Consider the following 16,716-nt stretch of genomic DNA (forward strand, 5'->3'; position numbering starts at 1 on the left):
AGGGTGAAACCTATTGGATATTTTAAGTAATGCATCAGTCTTTGCGGTATTCCATAATCTATGTTGCTTCCCTACTGACATCATTCATTTTCTTAACACTGTGAGGCCCTGAGCATCTGAGGCAAAGTTATGTCATGATACCATTTGCCAAGTACCTAACAATCAATGGCAGGCTTTATTCATTCTAAAGTGAATTCAGCCACCTTCTGTGAATACATCCTTTTTATATAACACAATTATATATCTCAGTCATTTCCCTTTCACCTCTGATTCTAAATCATTCCAGATGCCTAATCAAGGAGGTTTCACGCAGTTAACCAAGGAGATCCAAAGACGCCCCTCCCAGCCAATCTGACCCTCCCGGGACCTTTCCCGGGTCTTTTTAGACGACATCTGACCTTCCGGCCCCTGCCGGCACTTCCGGGGCCTCGGGGACGCGCCGCGCGCTCCCGAGGCCACGTGACCTCCCCCCTCTTCCAAAGCCATGGCGGCAGTGACCGAAGATCTCCACTTCGGGCCCGCAGCGGGCACCCGCTTCTTCTGCACCGCGAGCCGCGGCCTGGAGCCCTTCCTGCTGCGGGAGGTGCGGACGCGGCTGAGGGCCACGCAGGTGAGTCGGCATCGACGCGTGCCCGGGCAGGAAGCAAGGCACCTCCCCGCCGGGTCCGTCTCAGATCCCGGAAAATGACGCGAAGAACCGCGCGCTCGGCTTCCGAACCCACCGAGGCGACGTCCCAGCCCTCGGAGTTCTACTGGCGTATAAATATCCAATGTGCTGTAGTATATAGTGTGTAGCGTACTTTAAGCAAATATATTGGGTAAAATTAAGCTTTATTTTGTAATAATGTTTAATATACTAAACACTGCTACTTATTATAATAAAGGTAGGAACAGTAATTTTTAAGATACAATTCAACATACTAGAGGTGTCCCTAATGCCAGCTGGACAGAGGCCCTGTCTGATTAGTTGACCTTTATCAACCCATCTAGAAAAGATAACATTAACTCAAGTCCTGATAAGCCACCCAATTTTTACTTTTTAGTGGGTCATGATGATAGAGGGTAGTGGGGTTCAGCTAGGAAGATAGTCACGTTCTTAGTTATTTAATGGGATGACTGCATAAGAGTTTATTGGGGGTTTTTTTGTTTTGTTTTTTGAAGATTCTCTGCTCCTCGTAGACTGGATACCTTTTTAAGAATTAAAATATATTTTTTAATTCTCCTAAAATGAACCAAAAAAGCTCACACACCACCTCAACCCTTCACTTAGCACTTTAAAATTAATTCCGAAATTAAATGGCATCCGTAGAATAAGGAAAAATTCGGTATCTCCTTATGTTACTATACATTACGATTTTGCCTGGGCTTAAGCTTTTCATCTTTGTGTTACACTTGAATACCTGAACTTTAAAAGAAAGGCAAAATGCTAACTGCTTAGACATGTTAGCGGATAATAAAGCTGTTTTTACTTTAATAAAGGCTGTTATTTTATCTTCTGAAGTGTTAGACATAAAATCAGCTGGCTTTAGACACTTTGTTATGGTTTAATTCCAAATGGAAAAAGCATATTGTATATATAAATAAATTTTCAAGTAATAAATTCTAGGATGAAATATTCTAAAATGCCACAGTTCTCCCCAAGTGTTGTAATTGAATATGCATCAGTTAAAAGCAATAAAGTGAAGAAAAACAGTATCAGTAGCTTCAGCAGTGTTTGAAATTATAAATACCAAAATGCATTTCTTTCTACTACTTCAAGACATGATACTTTATCTTCACAAAGGGTTAATCTTTAAAGTGTGTTCTTGTATATGATTTTCACAGTGGCTTTCTACAATTTTGTAAACTACTTTTGATTACATGCTCTTCACTTGTAAAAGGAATGTAGGCCTAATGATAATTTTTTTTAATAAAGAGAATAATGATGCTTTTGATTTTGAGAGTGTATTTGGCAGTTTAATGCCCCAACCCATATTATTCTAATGTTTGGGCACCCCAAATAAAGGACCTTTTAGGTCCTCTTAATTAACTTGACTTTTCAGTTGTTTTGTTTTCTACCCTCCATAATGATATTTTTAGAGGAAGTTCATTTTATAAACTTTCCTTTGATATTCAAGTGAGAAAAGATCTTTGTACAAATAGCTAATGTAATGTCTAGCTCACTGACTACTTATCACTGGTCTACATGTTCGCATCAGTTTGTTTGTAAGACTTGAACCTTAAAACCATACATTTCCAGTGAAATATTTCGGTTCCCCCACAATCTTGACAAGACAAGGTATTTCATGTATGTTAACTTGTTTTGTGATAGCTTGACATCAGCTCTATTTTTAGGTCAAGTAATATAAAATCTAAACTTTTAAAAATTTACTCTTTAGAAGTGTTCCCAAGTTCTAAACATCTTGAGGTAGTTTTGACTTTAGTCAAAGACCCACAGGGGCCCCTCCTTCCAGGTAATTCTACCCTTCCCACCCGGGTCTCCTTCGGCAACCAGCTGCCTGCCAGCCCCTGCCCGCCACTTGCGGGGACGCGCCGCGCGCGCCCGAGGCCACGTGACCCTGAAAGCCATGGCGGTAGCGACGGGAGATCCCCGCTTCGGGCCTGCAGTGGGCGCCCGCTTCTTCTGCACCGCGAGCCGCGGCCTAGAGCCCTTCCTGCTGCAGGAGGTGCGGGCGCGGCTGAGGGCCACGCAGGTGAGTCGGCGTTGCCGCGTGCTAGGCAAGAAGTGGGGTGGCCCTGTCCCCGCCCTTGGCCGTGGCCCCTCCCGCCAGGGGCGGTCGCAGACCCCGGAAGGTGTCGCGAAAACCCGCGCTTTCGCAGTTCTGCTGGCATGTCCTTTAATTACTGTTGGAAAGAACCGCCAGTCATTTTTCCTAAACATCTGTTTCAGCTGAAGTTTTTTTTAAAAGGCCGGGTTTGAGTTCCTTGGTGGCCTGGCAGTTAAGGACCCGGCATTGTCCCGGCTATGGTGCGGGTTCCATCAATGGCCTGGAAACTTCCTCCTGCCGTGGGCGGGGCCAAAACAGGGGAGGGGTGGTTGACGCAAGTTATGTCCTACACTGTTTAAAAGAAAACGTTCGATAATGCCTGTAATTAGAATTAGACCTGTCAAGAGACTCTTCTCCATCCTTTAAATGCAAATATAATCTTAAGGTTCAGCCACTTTTGTCAGTTTCCTATTTATTTCATAGGATTGTTGGGAGGAGCAAATGAAACAGGATATGTAAAGTACACCTTAGGCAGTAAAGAGTAGCTAGAAAAATAATTTAATTCTTAGAGCCGTGAGAGACCAACTTCTGGGGAAGTCAACATTTGCAGGTATTTATATGCTGTTAATTTCAACGAGATGAAAGTTGTAAATTTAGGTTCTAGGACATGCTGAGCCGGTTTCTCGAAAACAGAGGAAAAAAATAGAAAAAGTCTCCAGTAACTAGATGGAGTATATATGACGGTGTGAATGATATGTTTTGGGGAAGTGAAAGTTTATTCAAAGAAATTGACCACTCCACTCCCAGGACCCCTGCAGTATTGAAAGCCCACAAAGGAGTTTCTGTGATGAGAGGGTGGGGAGAGGAGGATAGACTAAAGAATGGCATCAGTCTTATTAGACTACCTGCCACTTGTGGTTTTGGTCAGAGAATTTCAGGGAGTGTTAAATATAGTTAATCTAAAATAGCAATGCTATAACAATTACTGGTATGGATTAAGCAATTAACGTGTATGGAGTTTTCATAACAACCGTATGTTGTGAGGTAGGCTCCACATTTAACAAAAATGGAAAATGAAGCATGGGTAAATTCAGTAAGTTATTCAAGTCATGGAACCAGAAAATGGCATAGCTGGTGTTCAAACCCAACTTTCTGTGAAATCAGGCACAAATGTGTTATCATATCGAGCCCAGGCAAACTGACACCTGGGATCAGTTCCTTGACCATTGTGTGGCCATGACATCATGCTACACTGGTTATTTTTTAAATGTTAGAGTTCTTGGTATGAAGAATAGAAGGTTTGACCCAATTTGATTACGCTGCATTATTAGAAGAAAGAAAGATGCTCTCTTCTTTTTCTCAGTCTTTGCCAGTTGCATCTCCATGGTATAGTTTCATATGTTCCTCTATCCTCTGTATTTCCTGTGTGTTGGAGTCCTGTAGGTTTAATCTAGTGCTTGGTCATATTTAGGTTTGACTTTTTTCCTCCTAGTGTTGGGGTAAGCCTATTTAGAGGTTCCTGGATATTTTTAAATATTTAATTTGCAGCATATAAGTATCCTATGTACTATAGTGTATAGAGTACTTAAAGAAATATAGTGGGTAAAATTGAGTTTTATTTTGTAATAATGTTTAATTATTAAACACTGTTATTTGTTATAACAATAAAGGTAAGAACAGTAATTTTTAAGATAAAATTCAATATAGTAGAGGTGTCCCTAATGCCAGCTAGCCAGAAGACCCTGTCGGTTGATTATCTGGCCTTTATAAACCCACCTAGCAAAGACTATTAACCCAAGTCCTGAATGAGCAAGCCAGTTTTTACTTTTTTAGTGCAGTCATGATGATAGAGGGTAGTGGGATACAGCTAAGCAGATTGTCAAGTTATTTCATAGTTATTTCTTTTAAAGCAATGATTGCACAAGGGTGAAGGTTTTTGGTTTTGTTTTTTGAAGATTTTCTCTAATGATGGAATGACCCACACAAATTAAAGGATCTTTTTAGCTCCTCTTAATAAACTTGATTCTCAGTCAAGTTTTTTGTTTTCTAAACCCCCCTCATAAAGATATTTTTAGAGGAAGTTCATTTTATAAACTGTTTCTTTTGATATTCAAGTAAGTGAGAAAAGATACAATCTGTGTACAATCAACTTAATGTCTACATCACTGACTGCTTATCACAGGTCTACATGTTCACATCACTTTATCTGTTTGTAAGTATGAATCTTAAAGCCATACATTTCTGGTAAAATATTTTTTTTTCAGTTCCCCAGAATCTTCATAAGACAAGGTATTTCACATCTGTTAACTTTTGTGATGGCTTAATATTGACTATATTTTTAGGTCAAAGTAATGTAAAATCAAAACTTTTAAAAATTTACTTTTTAAAAATATGTTTCCAAGTACTAAACATTTTGAGGTATATATTTAGGGTTTTGTTTTGTTTTGTTTGCTCTTTTGGGCCACACCTGCAGCACATGGATGTTCCCAAGCTAGGGGTCAAATCAGAGCTGCAGCTGCCAGTCTACACCATAGCCACAGAAATGCCAGATCCAGGCCGCGTCTGCCACCTACACCACAGCTCAAGGCAACGCTGGATCCTTAACCCCCTGAGCGAGGCCAGGGATCGAACCCTGCATCCTCATGGACACCAGTCAGATTCATTTCCGCTGAGCCACGACAGGAACTCGTGGTATATATTTAGTCTTGACTTTTGTGGAGACATGTCACCTTTATAATGAGAAAGAAGTAAACTGTAGAAATCAGAAGTACTTGTTTTGGTTACCTCGTTATCCCCTTAAATATTGATTCCTAAACCTTCTTCTCATTCCCTACTTCTCCATCTTTCTTGGTCAGCTGTATTGCTGGTACCTAAGCTGTTTTGGGTGTTATTTTTTTGTCTATTTGTTTTTCCAGCTCTATTGGAATATAGTTGTTTTATATAACATTATGTAAGTTTAAGGTGATTTAATAGATTTATGTATTGCCAGATGATGAGCATTTGTAGCATTAACAAAAATCTCCATCCTTTCATTTAATTACTATTACTTTTTTGTGGTGAGAACATTTAAGACCTACTGTTTTAGCAGCTTTCAACTATATAATACAGTATTATTAGCTTTAAGCACCATGCTGTACTTCAGAGCCCCAGAACTTGTTAATCTTATAACTGGAAGTCTAGGGGTTTTAATTTTTATCAACCTAAGGCTTCCCCAGCAAAGATTCTTCTTCATCACACTAGAGTGGTAATTCAGAAATTACCATCCCCAAAGCTTAATTTTAGACCAGGTCAGATCAGAAATACAACACTGGAGTTCAAGATCCCATTGAATGGGAGCTGCCTACACACATGGCCTAACCCAAATTCTCTGGTTGCCTTGGTTCTAGGAGATGACTTAGAATTGTTAGTCATCCCATGGCCACTGCTAAAAGGAGCATGCTAGGACCATGCACATCCATCCTGACCTGAAGGGTTTGGGTTTACCGGAAAGCCTTAGGTTTGAGCACCATTTGCCCTATCTCATTTGACTAAGCCTTTCTTCCCTGGCTTTTATTACATAGCCATCCTATTTCCAAAGCCTCTTTCTGTTCAATGCATACTTCTTGCTTCTAACCATTTTCCCTTTCCAACAGCCAAGTGGTTTATCATTTCTTCCTCAATAATCTACTTCTCCCTCCAGCATCACATTCAACACTCAGTCCTTTACACCTCAAAGTAATTTTTTGGCCATGCCCACAGCATGTGGAAGTTCCTGGACCAGGGATCAAACAGGTACCATGGCAGCAACCTGAGCTGCTGAAGTGACGGTGCTAGATCCTTAACCCATTGTGCCACAAGGGAACTCCATCAAAGTGATTTTTTTTTTTTTTTTTTTTGCCAGCTATAGTGCTGTCGTAGTTTTCATCAAAAGTCTATAATGGTTGACCATTACCATCTGTGGTACTCCAGTTATTTCTTTTTTAATTTTTAAAATTTTATGGCCACACATGTGGCACATGGAAGTTCCCAGACCTATGCTGGAGCTGTGGCAACACCAGATCCTTTAACCTGCTGCTCCAGCTGCTGCTGCTGCTGCTGCTGCACCACCAGGTTAGGGATGGAAACCACGCCTCCGCAGTGACCAGAGCTACTGCAGCCAGATTGCACCACCGTGGGAACTCTGCACTCCAGATTTCATGACCATTCATCAAGCTGGCCTGGGCTACGCCATCCACCACCTGACACTGTCAGTCAGCATAACATAGCAAGTGTTGCTGTGCTGACTTACAGTTTACTTCAGCCCGTTTGTCACTCCCGCCTGTGTTCTTAGCTTTTCTTCTTTGTCCCAGATTTTATAGGATTTCCCCCCACCCTAGACTTTTACTAACAATGGCTTACATAGTTAATGCTAATACCTCCAACTTATCAGTGTATTTATGAATTTTTTAGTTTTATTCTGGGTTTAAGACAAGTTATTGTCTTATAAATCGTACATTTTAATGTGTATGTCAGTGTATGCCTATTACATTCTTATTCATCTTTAGGATATATACTGAGTGCTTCCTTGTATATCACAAGGTAGGTGTTCAGTGAATGCCTGCTGATAATGCTACCTTTGGGCTAGACATCTAATTTCTCCTATCCATTATACCTTTCCCTTGCCCACTTTTAAACAGTGTGTGAGATTTGGTAATGTGATTACTGAGTATTTTGTTTTCTATTTTTCTAGTAGTACGTGTGTGCTTATATATAGAAAAGGTAACGTAAAATGGAAAGGTTATCCTGCTCACTGACTGTGTGATTTCATACAGATTATTTAAACTAAACCTCCAGTTTCTTAAACTGTAAAACAGAGATTATAAAATCTACCTTAGAGAGTTGTTATAAGAATGAGAGGTAAAATACACTGGGTGCGTTTTTGTGAGTGTCTGGCAAATAGTAGATACTTTAGAAATGGTCATTTTTATTACTGTTGGTCTAGATGCTATGTTTTAATTCGCTAAGCGGGGAGGGAAATGATTCTTACTCTGACACAGGACTACATTAATACCTATTTTTCCTATCTCTAGGTTGAATATATTTCAGGAAAAGTTTTTTTCACCACCTGTTGTGACTTGAATATGCTGAAAAGATTAAAATCTGCTGAAAGATTATTTTTGCTGATTAAAAAGCAGTTTCCATTTAATGTTTCTTCTGTAAGTAAAGGTATGATGTATACATATTGCTTTTACCCACATGATGGATTGTACTCCAGAGTTCTCTGCTTGGTAATTAATATGTAGCCATTTTCCATTTTTAAAATTCGTTCATACCCGTGGGATCGTTAATTAGGTATTTTCTGTATTTCCTGAATATTATCACCCAATTGTGTCTCTTCTCTTTGCAATCTGCTGCCTTTGTTCTCAGATTTTGGTGTCCTAAGTCTCATTTCTTCTTTGAGAATTATGATCAGACACCTCTAGAAATATGAATGGTCAGTGCATTAATTTAGATTTAAAAGCATGTCATAACCCAAAGTGCATAGATTTAATAAATTGATCAGAGTTCCTGACATGGCTCAGTGGAAACAAATCTGACTAGCATCCGTGGGGACACAGGTTCCATCTCTGGCCTCACTCAGTGGGTTAAGGTTCTAGCATTGCTGTGAGCTGTGGTGTAGGTCACATACACATTGCTGTGGTTGTGGTGTAGGCTGGAAGCTGCAGCTCCAATTCAACCCCTAGCCTGGGAACCTCCATATGTCTAAGGTACAGCCCTAAAAAGACCAAAAAAAAAAAAAAAAAAAAAAGACAAGTAAATTGATCAAAACTGTCACGATGAAAATTTTAACTGCTGAGTGATATAATTAGAAAAATATTACATAGTAAAATGTCCTGTTTGGGGGACTTTAAATGTTTTAAATAAACTTTTACCCAGTTCTAAAGCATTAGAGTTAGAGAGAGCTTAAGATATTTCCTATCCACTCCCTAATTTTATAAAGATGCTGCTGAAATAAAGATCTTCTCAGCCACAAAAAAGGAACAAAATAATGCCATTTGCAACATGGATGCAACTAGAAATTCTCATACTAAGTGAAGTAAAGACATTTAGTCTTTACTTTTTCAGAGAGAAAGACGGATACCATATAATATCACTTATATGTGGAATCTAAAATATGGCACAGGAGTTCCCGTCGTGGCTCAGTGGTTAACGAATCCGACTAGGAACCATGAGGTTGTGGGTTCAATCCCTGGCCTTGCTCAGTGGGTTGAGGATCTGGCATTGCCGTGAGCTGTGGTGTGGGTTGCAGATGTGGCTCAGATCCCACATTGCTGTGTCTCTGGCATAGGCCGGCAGCTACAGCTCCGATTAGACCCCTAGCGTGGGAACCTTCATATGCCACAGGTGCAGCCCTAAAAGGACAAAAGACAAAAGACAAAATTTAATTAAATATGGCACGGATGAACCTATTTACAGAACAGAAACAGACTCACAGACATGGGGAGAACATGGATGCCAAAGGGGAGAGAGGGGGAGTGGGATGGACTGGGAGTTTGGGGTTAGTGGATGCAAACTATTGTATTTAGAGTGAATAGGCAATGAGCTCCTGCTGTATAGCACAAGGAACTATATCCATTCACTTTTCATAGAACATGATGAATGATTAGATGAGAAAAAGAACATATATATATATGACTGAATCACTTTGCTGTACAGCAGAAATTGACACAATTCTGTAAATCAACTATAATAAACAAATTTTTAAAAAGATCTTGATAAAACCAAGAGAAAAATAATAAGGTACAGCTGGATTAAACATTGCCTTAAACCTCATTTTGATTGCCACTTGTGCACAAGAGATCATGTCGTCATACAGTCCATAATAAACCATGTCAAGAAAGATAGAAATAGCAAAAAATCAAGATAGGGCAAGAAAATGGTTTTAAAGTAAATCCTAAGGTATTAATTATACTGTGCGGTCAGCATTATTTCATCCCAATATTGCACACACTTTCATCTTTAAAGAACTACAGTAATTACTCTTGGGGCATCTTGATGGCCCTCATTCATCAAGAAAAAAAATTCATTTTATCAAGCATGGCTGGCAGTCCCTAGGGTATGAGTGGTTTGTGCATCTGAGTGTTACTTTACAGAAACTTATTTTATGATCGGTACTGATACTGTATGGTCTAAAATCGTCCCAAGATTCATTCGCTCTTTTTTTTTTGAGCCCTGTGTTTTGAAATTTATTATTTTTTTCAACTTAATTTTTATAGGCAAGATTAGCATTATTTCAAAGATCAGCACACTCTAAGTCTATGTGTATATTGAAGAGATTAATATATTACCACAGGACAAACGTTCTTGCTAATGTATATGATAACTGGAGATCCCACTGTGGTGCAATGGGATTGGTGACGTCTTGGGAGTGCTTGGGAGTCCCTGGCCTGGCACAGTGGGTTAATGGCTCCAGTGTTGCTGCAGATGCTGCTTAGGTCGTGACTGTGGCTCAGATTTGATCTCTGGCCTGGGAACTCCATATGCCACAGGGTGACTAAAAAAATAGAAAAAGTATATGATAACTTTGTAGGAATTTTAAAACTGTTTTGAGGTTAAGTATGGGATATAAGAATGAACTTTATTCTGCACAATATTCCCTTAATTACATAAATTCCAGATGAAAGAGAAGTCACTATTTACATAGCAGTTTAATAAAACTTATTTTAAAGAAATAAAGGTAATGGAATTTGGGGGTGATGAATAGCTTCAATATAGGACAAACCGAGATTTTATTTCTTTAGGACAAATATTTAATGAAATGGAAAAACTTATAAACGATGATCCTGAAAATTGGTTGAATACTCTTTCAATCTGGAAAAATCTTCTTGAATTTGATGCAAAAGAGGAAGAACTTTCTCAAAAAGATGTTAACTCACTAAAAAGAAAAGTGGGAGAAGATGATAATACCATTGCTAAGAAAGTAAAAACAGAACAAGTGCAGGAGATACACGAGAATAAGGAATGCCAGCGAGAAAAACAAACAGAAGAAACACTGGAGCAAGGAAACTGTATCACTCAAAGAGAAGAACTTCAAGAAGAAGAACTTCAGAATGATGCAGTGGAAGCGGTCGATACTCCTACTAAAGGGAAGCACTTGACTTTCAGAGTTTCTTGTCGCTGCAGTGGAGCCATTGCAAAGACCTTCACGACACAGGTACACTTACCTCCCAGAGTAGATTCCCATTTTCTAAAAGAATTACTTCCTTCTTAGATCTAAATTGAGATGAAAACCTTTCATAGAATTTATAAGCAGGCCTTGAGACAAATACCTAGACCTAATCTCATATAATTAAATCTCTTACACATGCGTAGACCTTAATGCCATAGGATGCACTGATGGTGGAAGATGTAAAATGCAACCTAATTACCTTGAAGAGAAAATGCTATAGTGTAACATTTTAATGTCATAACCTTAAATTACCATCAGGTAGCCTGACCTGATTTTTCTGCAGGCTCTGTTAGTTTTTGCCCAATTTAAAGTTAAAATTTTCTCTTTTAATATTTTTATCTTTTCTGTAACTTACTGTTTTTCCAGGAGATAGGAAGAGTAATTGGAATTGCTCTTAAGAAACAGTTTGGATGGAAAGTAGATTTGAGGAATCCAAATTTAGAGGTACTAAATGTTCATTTTATTTTATATGCTTATAATCTAATTCTTTGAAGACAATGCCAACTATTATTTTTTAAATTGGAATATGGTTTACATAAAATATGTTTCAGGTGAACTACATAGTGATGCAACATTTATATACTTTACAAAAATGATCACCTTGATAAGTCTAATAACCATCTGTTCCTGTACAGAGTTATTACAGTATTATTGCAATGTCAGCTATTCTTACTGTGCTTTTCAATTTTGCTTTAGAGTTTTGAAAATCATGTCTATATGGATCCAGCAGTCTGTTTTCTCTTTAGCAGTGCAACATTGCAGATAATTTCCTAGTAGTTTTTACTCTGAAAATGTTTCATAATAATAGGACGTTTGGAATGGAATTGTGCAGTAACAGTGGAACTAAAAATCATTTTTACAAGGTTGCAGAGATGCTCTCTGTAATCGCTATAATACATAACAAGTCTCTAATAAATTCTAGCTAATGGTTTACAAGGAAAAAAAAATTTTAAGTGTGCACAAAGTTCAACAGCATGTTAATAGTGGCTTTCTTAGGGTTGCGGGATTATTTTTCTTTTCTTTTTTTTATTTTTAAAATTGATTTAATGAGGTTACAGAAGTTCCCGATGTGGCTCAGTGGTTAGTGAACCTGACTAGTATCCATGAGGACGCAGGTTCGATCCCTGGCCTCACTCAGTGGGTTAAGGATCCAGCGTTGCTGTGAGCTGTGGTGTAGTCCCAGACAAGGCTTGGATCCCACGTTGCTATGGCTCTGGTGTAGGCCAGTGGCTACAGCTCCCATTTGACTCCTCGCCAGGGAACCTCCATGTGCTACAGGCGCAGCCCTAAAAAGACAAAGAAACCAAAAAAAAAAAAAAAAAAAAGGTGAGGTTACATAATTTTTAACTGGAACAAGGTAAACACATGGGAAACAAATTTTAGCTATAAAAAAATAGTCACTGTATTTTGAAAACCATCTCATAAATTTGACAGTCATTTTCATGGTTCATTAACTAGTAGTTTATTGTTATACAGCTTAAATCAGAAGATTTGTGTTGTTTTTTCAATTTTGTCATTTGATATTTTTTGCTTTTAAAAAGTAGTGCCTGGCATATATCCTTTATTGCTTTAATACAAAATATTTTATCCCCAAGGGTGTTTTGGCATAAGGGTGTCTTCCTTCACGTCTCCCTTTCCAATTCTCTTATCTTCCACTCTCCTGGCTTCCTCCTCGCTGTCTCTCCCTGACTCTATCTCACTTTCTCAGAATTACAGTTTTCTCATAGTTTAGCTCATAAATAAACATATCTAATTGAATTTCTATTACCCATATAATGCAATGAATAATAGTTATTGGTAGAAATAATCAACACAAGGCAAAGGTGACAACAGTAGAACCACACATAATAAAATTTATATGACCAAAAAAACAAACAAACAAAAAATGTGTTGTTTTTTTTTTAACTGCGCGGGCAGCATGTGGAAGTTCCCAGGCCAGGGGTCGAACCTGCGCCATAGCAGCAACTCAGGCCACTACAATGATAATGCCAGATCCGTAACCCACTGAGCCACAAGGGAACTCCTATGAAGTTTTGGGACCTCCAGTTTTGGTCCTGTGTGACCAAAATTGACAGGAAGAATCAAAGCTTAACAATTTTTGTTATGCAATTAATAGAAAAAACTTTATGGTGGGAAAAGCTACTCTTTAACATTTTATATATATATATATGTTTGTGTGTGTATGTGTATATATATCAGCATGTCATATCTTTAATATAAATTTTAAATAGAAGAGAATCCCAGTCAATAGTTTTACTGAAATGAACGATATAAAAAATTGGAACATTTAGCTTCAGTGATCAAGGAATTAAACTTACTAAATGGAGATCATTCCAGGTTATTCTTTTCTTATTAAAAATTTATCAATATTGAAATAATTTTGATTAAATTAAAATAACTTTGGTGGTGAAAGTGTCAGGAATCAAATGTTCTTGAGATCAAACAGCAGAGTTTGAATATTCCATAAACATCATCAGGCTACAGAAGTAAGATTCCTTTGAAATTTATATGGGCTATTAATTACAACTTGAGACATTTAAATCCTCATTATGGCCTATCATGGTGACTATAACTAATAATACTGTATCATTTATAGGAAAGTTGTTAAAAGAGAATAAATCCTAAGAGTCCTCATCACAAGGAAAAAATTTTTCCTTTTTCTCTTTTCTTTTTATTGTATCTATATGAGAAGACAGGTGTTAGTTGAGCCTATTGTGGCAGTTTTTTCACAATATATGTATATGCGAATCACACCTTCATGCTGTACAGTTTAAACTTACATAGTGATGTATGCCACTTAGTTCTCAATAAAACTGGGGGGGGGGGAAATAACAGAAGAAAGGTAATAGAAAGGAAAAAGCTTCCCTATAGACAGTAAGAAGGAAAAGGTCACACTTGCTATAATAGGAGTTCCCGTCGTGGTGCAGTGGTTAACGAATCCAACTAGGAACCATGAGGTTGTGGGTTCAGTCCCTGCCCTTGCTCAGTGGGTTAACGATCTGGCGTTGCCGTGAGCTGTGGTGTAGGTTGCAGACGCGGCTTGGATCCAGCGTTGCTGTGGCTCTGGGGTAAGTCAGCAGCTACAGCTCCTATTAGACCCCTAGCCTGGGAACCTCCATATGCCACGGGATCAGCCCAAGACATAGCAAAAAAAGACAAAAAAAAAAAAAAAAAGGTCACACTTGCTATATTTCATCTAAAGAAAGCTTTCTGTTAACTGTGGCATCAAGTCTTATTTGAGATTATTATTAGGGTAGATTTAGGCAGTTGTCTCTAACCTAAAATGCTGAAAAATCTAATTTAGTTAGGCTAATTCAGAGAATCTCTGGGAAGAAAGTTCATCTTGAATTCTTCATCTGATTTTCAATATAACTAGTATACCAAATTAACCTCAGAATTTTCTGAGATGTATTTAAAATTTACTTTGCCTCTGCTCAGGAAAAAAAATTACAGAACATTTTTCCAGACATGATAAATAGGCTTTGGAATTTCTTGTTAAAATATAGGTTATGGAGTTCATGCCGTGGCTCAGCAGTAATGAACCCGACTAGTATCCATGAGGACGCGGGTTTGATCCCGCGCCTCACTCAGTGGGTTAAGGATCTGGCATTGCCTCGAGCTATGGTCTAGGTCAAAGACATGGCTTGGATCCTGCATTGCTGTGGCTATGGTGTAGGCCAGGAGCTACAGCTCCAATTAGATCCCTAGCCTAGGAGCTTCCATATGCTGCAGGTGCTGCCCTAAAAAGACAAAAAATATATATATGTATAGGTTGTATAGGTTTAAAATGGAAGTTTTCAAATTGTCAATCATTTGGTAATGCATATCTTGTTCCATTTTAACTTCTATATTTGTTCTTTCAGATCTTTATACATTTAAGTGACATTTACTCTGTGGTGGGAATTCCTGTTTTCAGGTATTGTTTCTAAGCTTCAGGTTTGTCCCTTAGGAGAATTTGTAAAATTAAGAATGTTATGCTTTTATAGTATGAAACATTATTGTATTGGAGGAGGCCAAAGGCAAAGCATTTGTGTTCTTTGCTTGAGCCAGTAATGTGTTTTCTTGGAGCTTAGTGGATGTGATTTGATCTGACTAGTTGATTAAAAAAGAAAATATAGCACAGTTCTTAAAATTCACCTTGAACATTCTCCAGATTTTATGGCAATTATTTTGTGGAGTGTAATTCCAGTTTTTCAAGTCTTCCTCAGGTTTTCTCCCTAGTTATGATGGGTACTACATAACAAATAAAAGTAAATGATTCATTCTTATTCAGCTATACTTATTGAATGCTTATCATACAACAGAAACTTTTCTAGATACGTTGGGTAAAGAGAGCTTGTTGGATGGATTTTTAGTTTCTTGGGAGCATGTAAATATTATTGGCATCTTCAAAACATTTTATATGCATGGCTCTGTTTACATAGTATAGAGTGATTTCAGTACCCTTTTCCTAAGTGATTCTGGGCATGGAATGTTTTTACAATTATAAAAGTCCTCTGGGAATACCTCACATTTGTGCATGTGTAAGCCTGCATCAGGATGTAAAAGAGAATATTTAAATTTGTTGTAATAGCTTTTCTCAAATGATGAGCTATAGTAGTAGAACTGGCACAGTGCCAAGGACATTGTAGATGTTCAAGAACTGTTGAATGGTTGAGTTCTTACTATGTGCTAGTGACATGGTAGCCCCACTGGCCTCCACATTATAAAAATCATGAGCTAAGTAATATTTCTTGTAACCTTAACACAGGAGGTGATCACATGCCTCAATGTATTGTTGATTTCCCTTGGCCTCGCCTACTCCAGTATCCATATCCGACAAACTCCCAGACCAAACCAACCCACTCCTTTACACCCTACACCTAAAGCATGTCCAGGCTCCCCTTCTTCAGTGACTTTTGAAGTCAGTCCCAGGCCCTCACCCCTGCAGAATATTTGTAAAACTGTTTGACTTTTTAAAAACTATTTTGCCTACCTGGGTTTTTTAATTTCATTGACAGAAAAGGTGAGGGAAACTGAAAGATGTCCATATTTTAACCTGGTATAATTATTGATAGTCACCAGGACAAGGGTAAGAAAGACTAGTAAAGCAGTAAAATACGAAATTTTTAGAAGGATTCATAAAGCAGCTGAACATTTTTTAACACTTTGGTCCCTAAAAAGCTGAGCTGAAGTGTCTAGAATATTGATTTATGAAGAACATTTCTTCCCCAGCAGTGCTGACTGACACAGGCCAAATGTATTTAGATTTTTGGGGCACCAAAAACTCACTTTTAATTTGTAATTATATGTAAAAATGCTAAATTTCATGCTTTTTATTATTTATATATATATATATGTTTTATATTAATGTTTTTAAAAGATGCACAGTTTTATTTAAGGCTTGCTAGAACACTTAAGAAGTAATGTTTATGGCATCTCAAATAATACCTGGTACTTTACCTAAAAGTTGACACATGAAAGGTATATATCTGAAAATTAAGGTTCAAACACTGAATGAACAGTGGTTGAAGATAAGTTGCATTAGATGCTCTGTGATTGATTAGTCACTTTGGCTATCTCAGCAAAGGATGTGTTGCCTAAAAAGAACAATTCACCGGTGTGTGAGGAAAAGGGGGAATTGAACAGCAGATAGCAGTGGGCAAGAAAAGTGGTGGTAGAGGTCAGAAACTGCCCCCTGGTGACCCTGGCAAGAGAAGAAAATCAGAATAATGGAACAGAGGCTAGAGGAGCTATTAGGTTAAAAATGTATACCTCAGTCGTTCCTAAAGACATTGTACATAACAGAGCTCTTCTTTCTTTGCAGTAAAGAGCCGCTTG

The 16,716-nt window shown here is 38.1% G+C and overlaps 1 protein-coding gene across 4 annotated transcripts in view; it reads left to right on the forward strand.

Annotated features, from left to right (window-relative positions):
• Positions 445–16,716, forward strand: part of THUMPD2 (THUMP domain containing 2) — a 40,497-nt gene continuing 24,225 nt past the window's right edge. Inside the window, exons 1-6 of one of the 4 annotated variants that reach the window (XR_001303323.2) lie at positions 445–610; positions 2,454–2,693; positions 7,757–7,892; positions 10,469–10,881; positions 11,263–11,340; positions 14,760–14,812. Coding sequence is in view for 3 of the 4 variants with exons in the window: in XM_013987918.2 (XP_013843372.2) it covers positions 485–610; positions 2,454–2,693; positions 7,757–7,892; positions 10,469–10,881; positions 11,263–11,340; positions 14,760–14,812 (1,046 nt within the window). In the remaining variant the exon portion in view is untranslated. The remainder of the gene's footprint in view (positions 611–2,453; positions 2,694–7,756; positions 7,893–10,468; positions 10,882–11,262; positions 11,341–14,759; positions 14,813–16,716) is intronic. The other 3 variants (XM_013987918.2, XM_013987919.2, XM_003481230.4) reach the window with 3 other exon arrangements.

This window comes from Sus scrofa, chromosome 3, assembly GCF_000003025.6.
Source record: "Sus scrofa isolate TJ Tabasco breed Duroc chromosome 3, Sscrofa11.1, whole genome shotgun sequence".
Lineage (NCBI taxonomy): Eukaryota > Metazoa > Chordata > Mammalia > Artiodactyla > Suidae > Sus > Sus scrofa.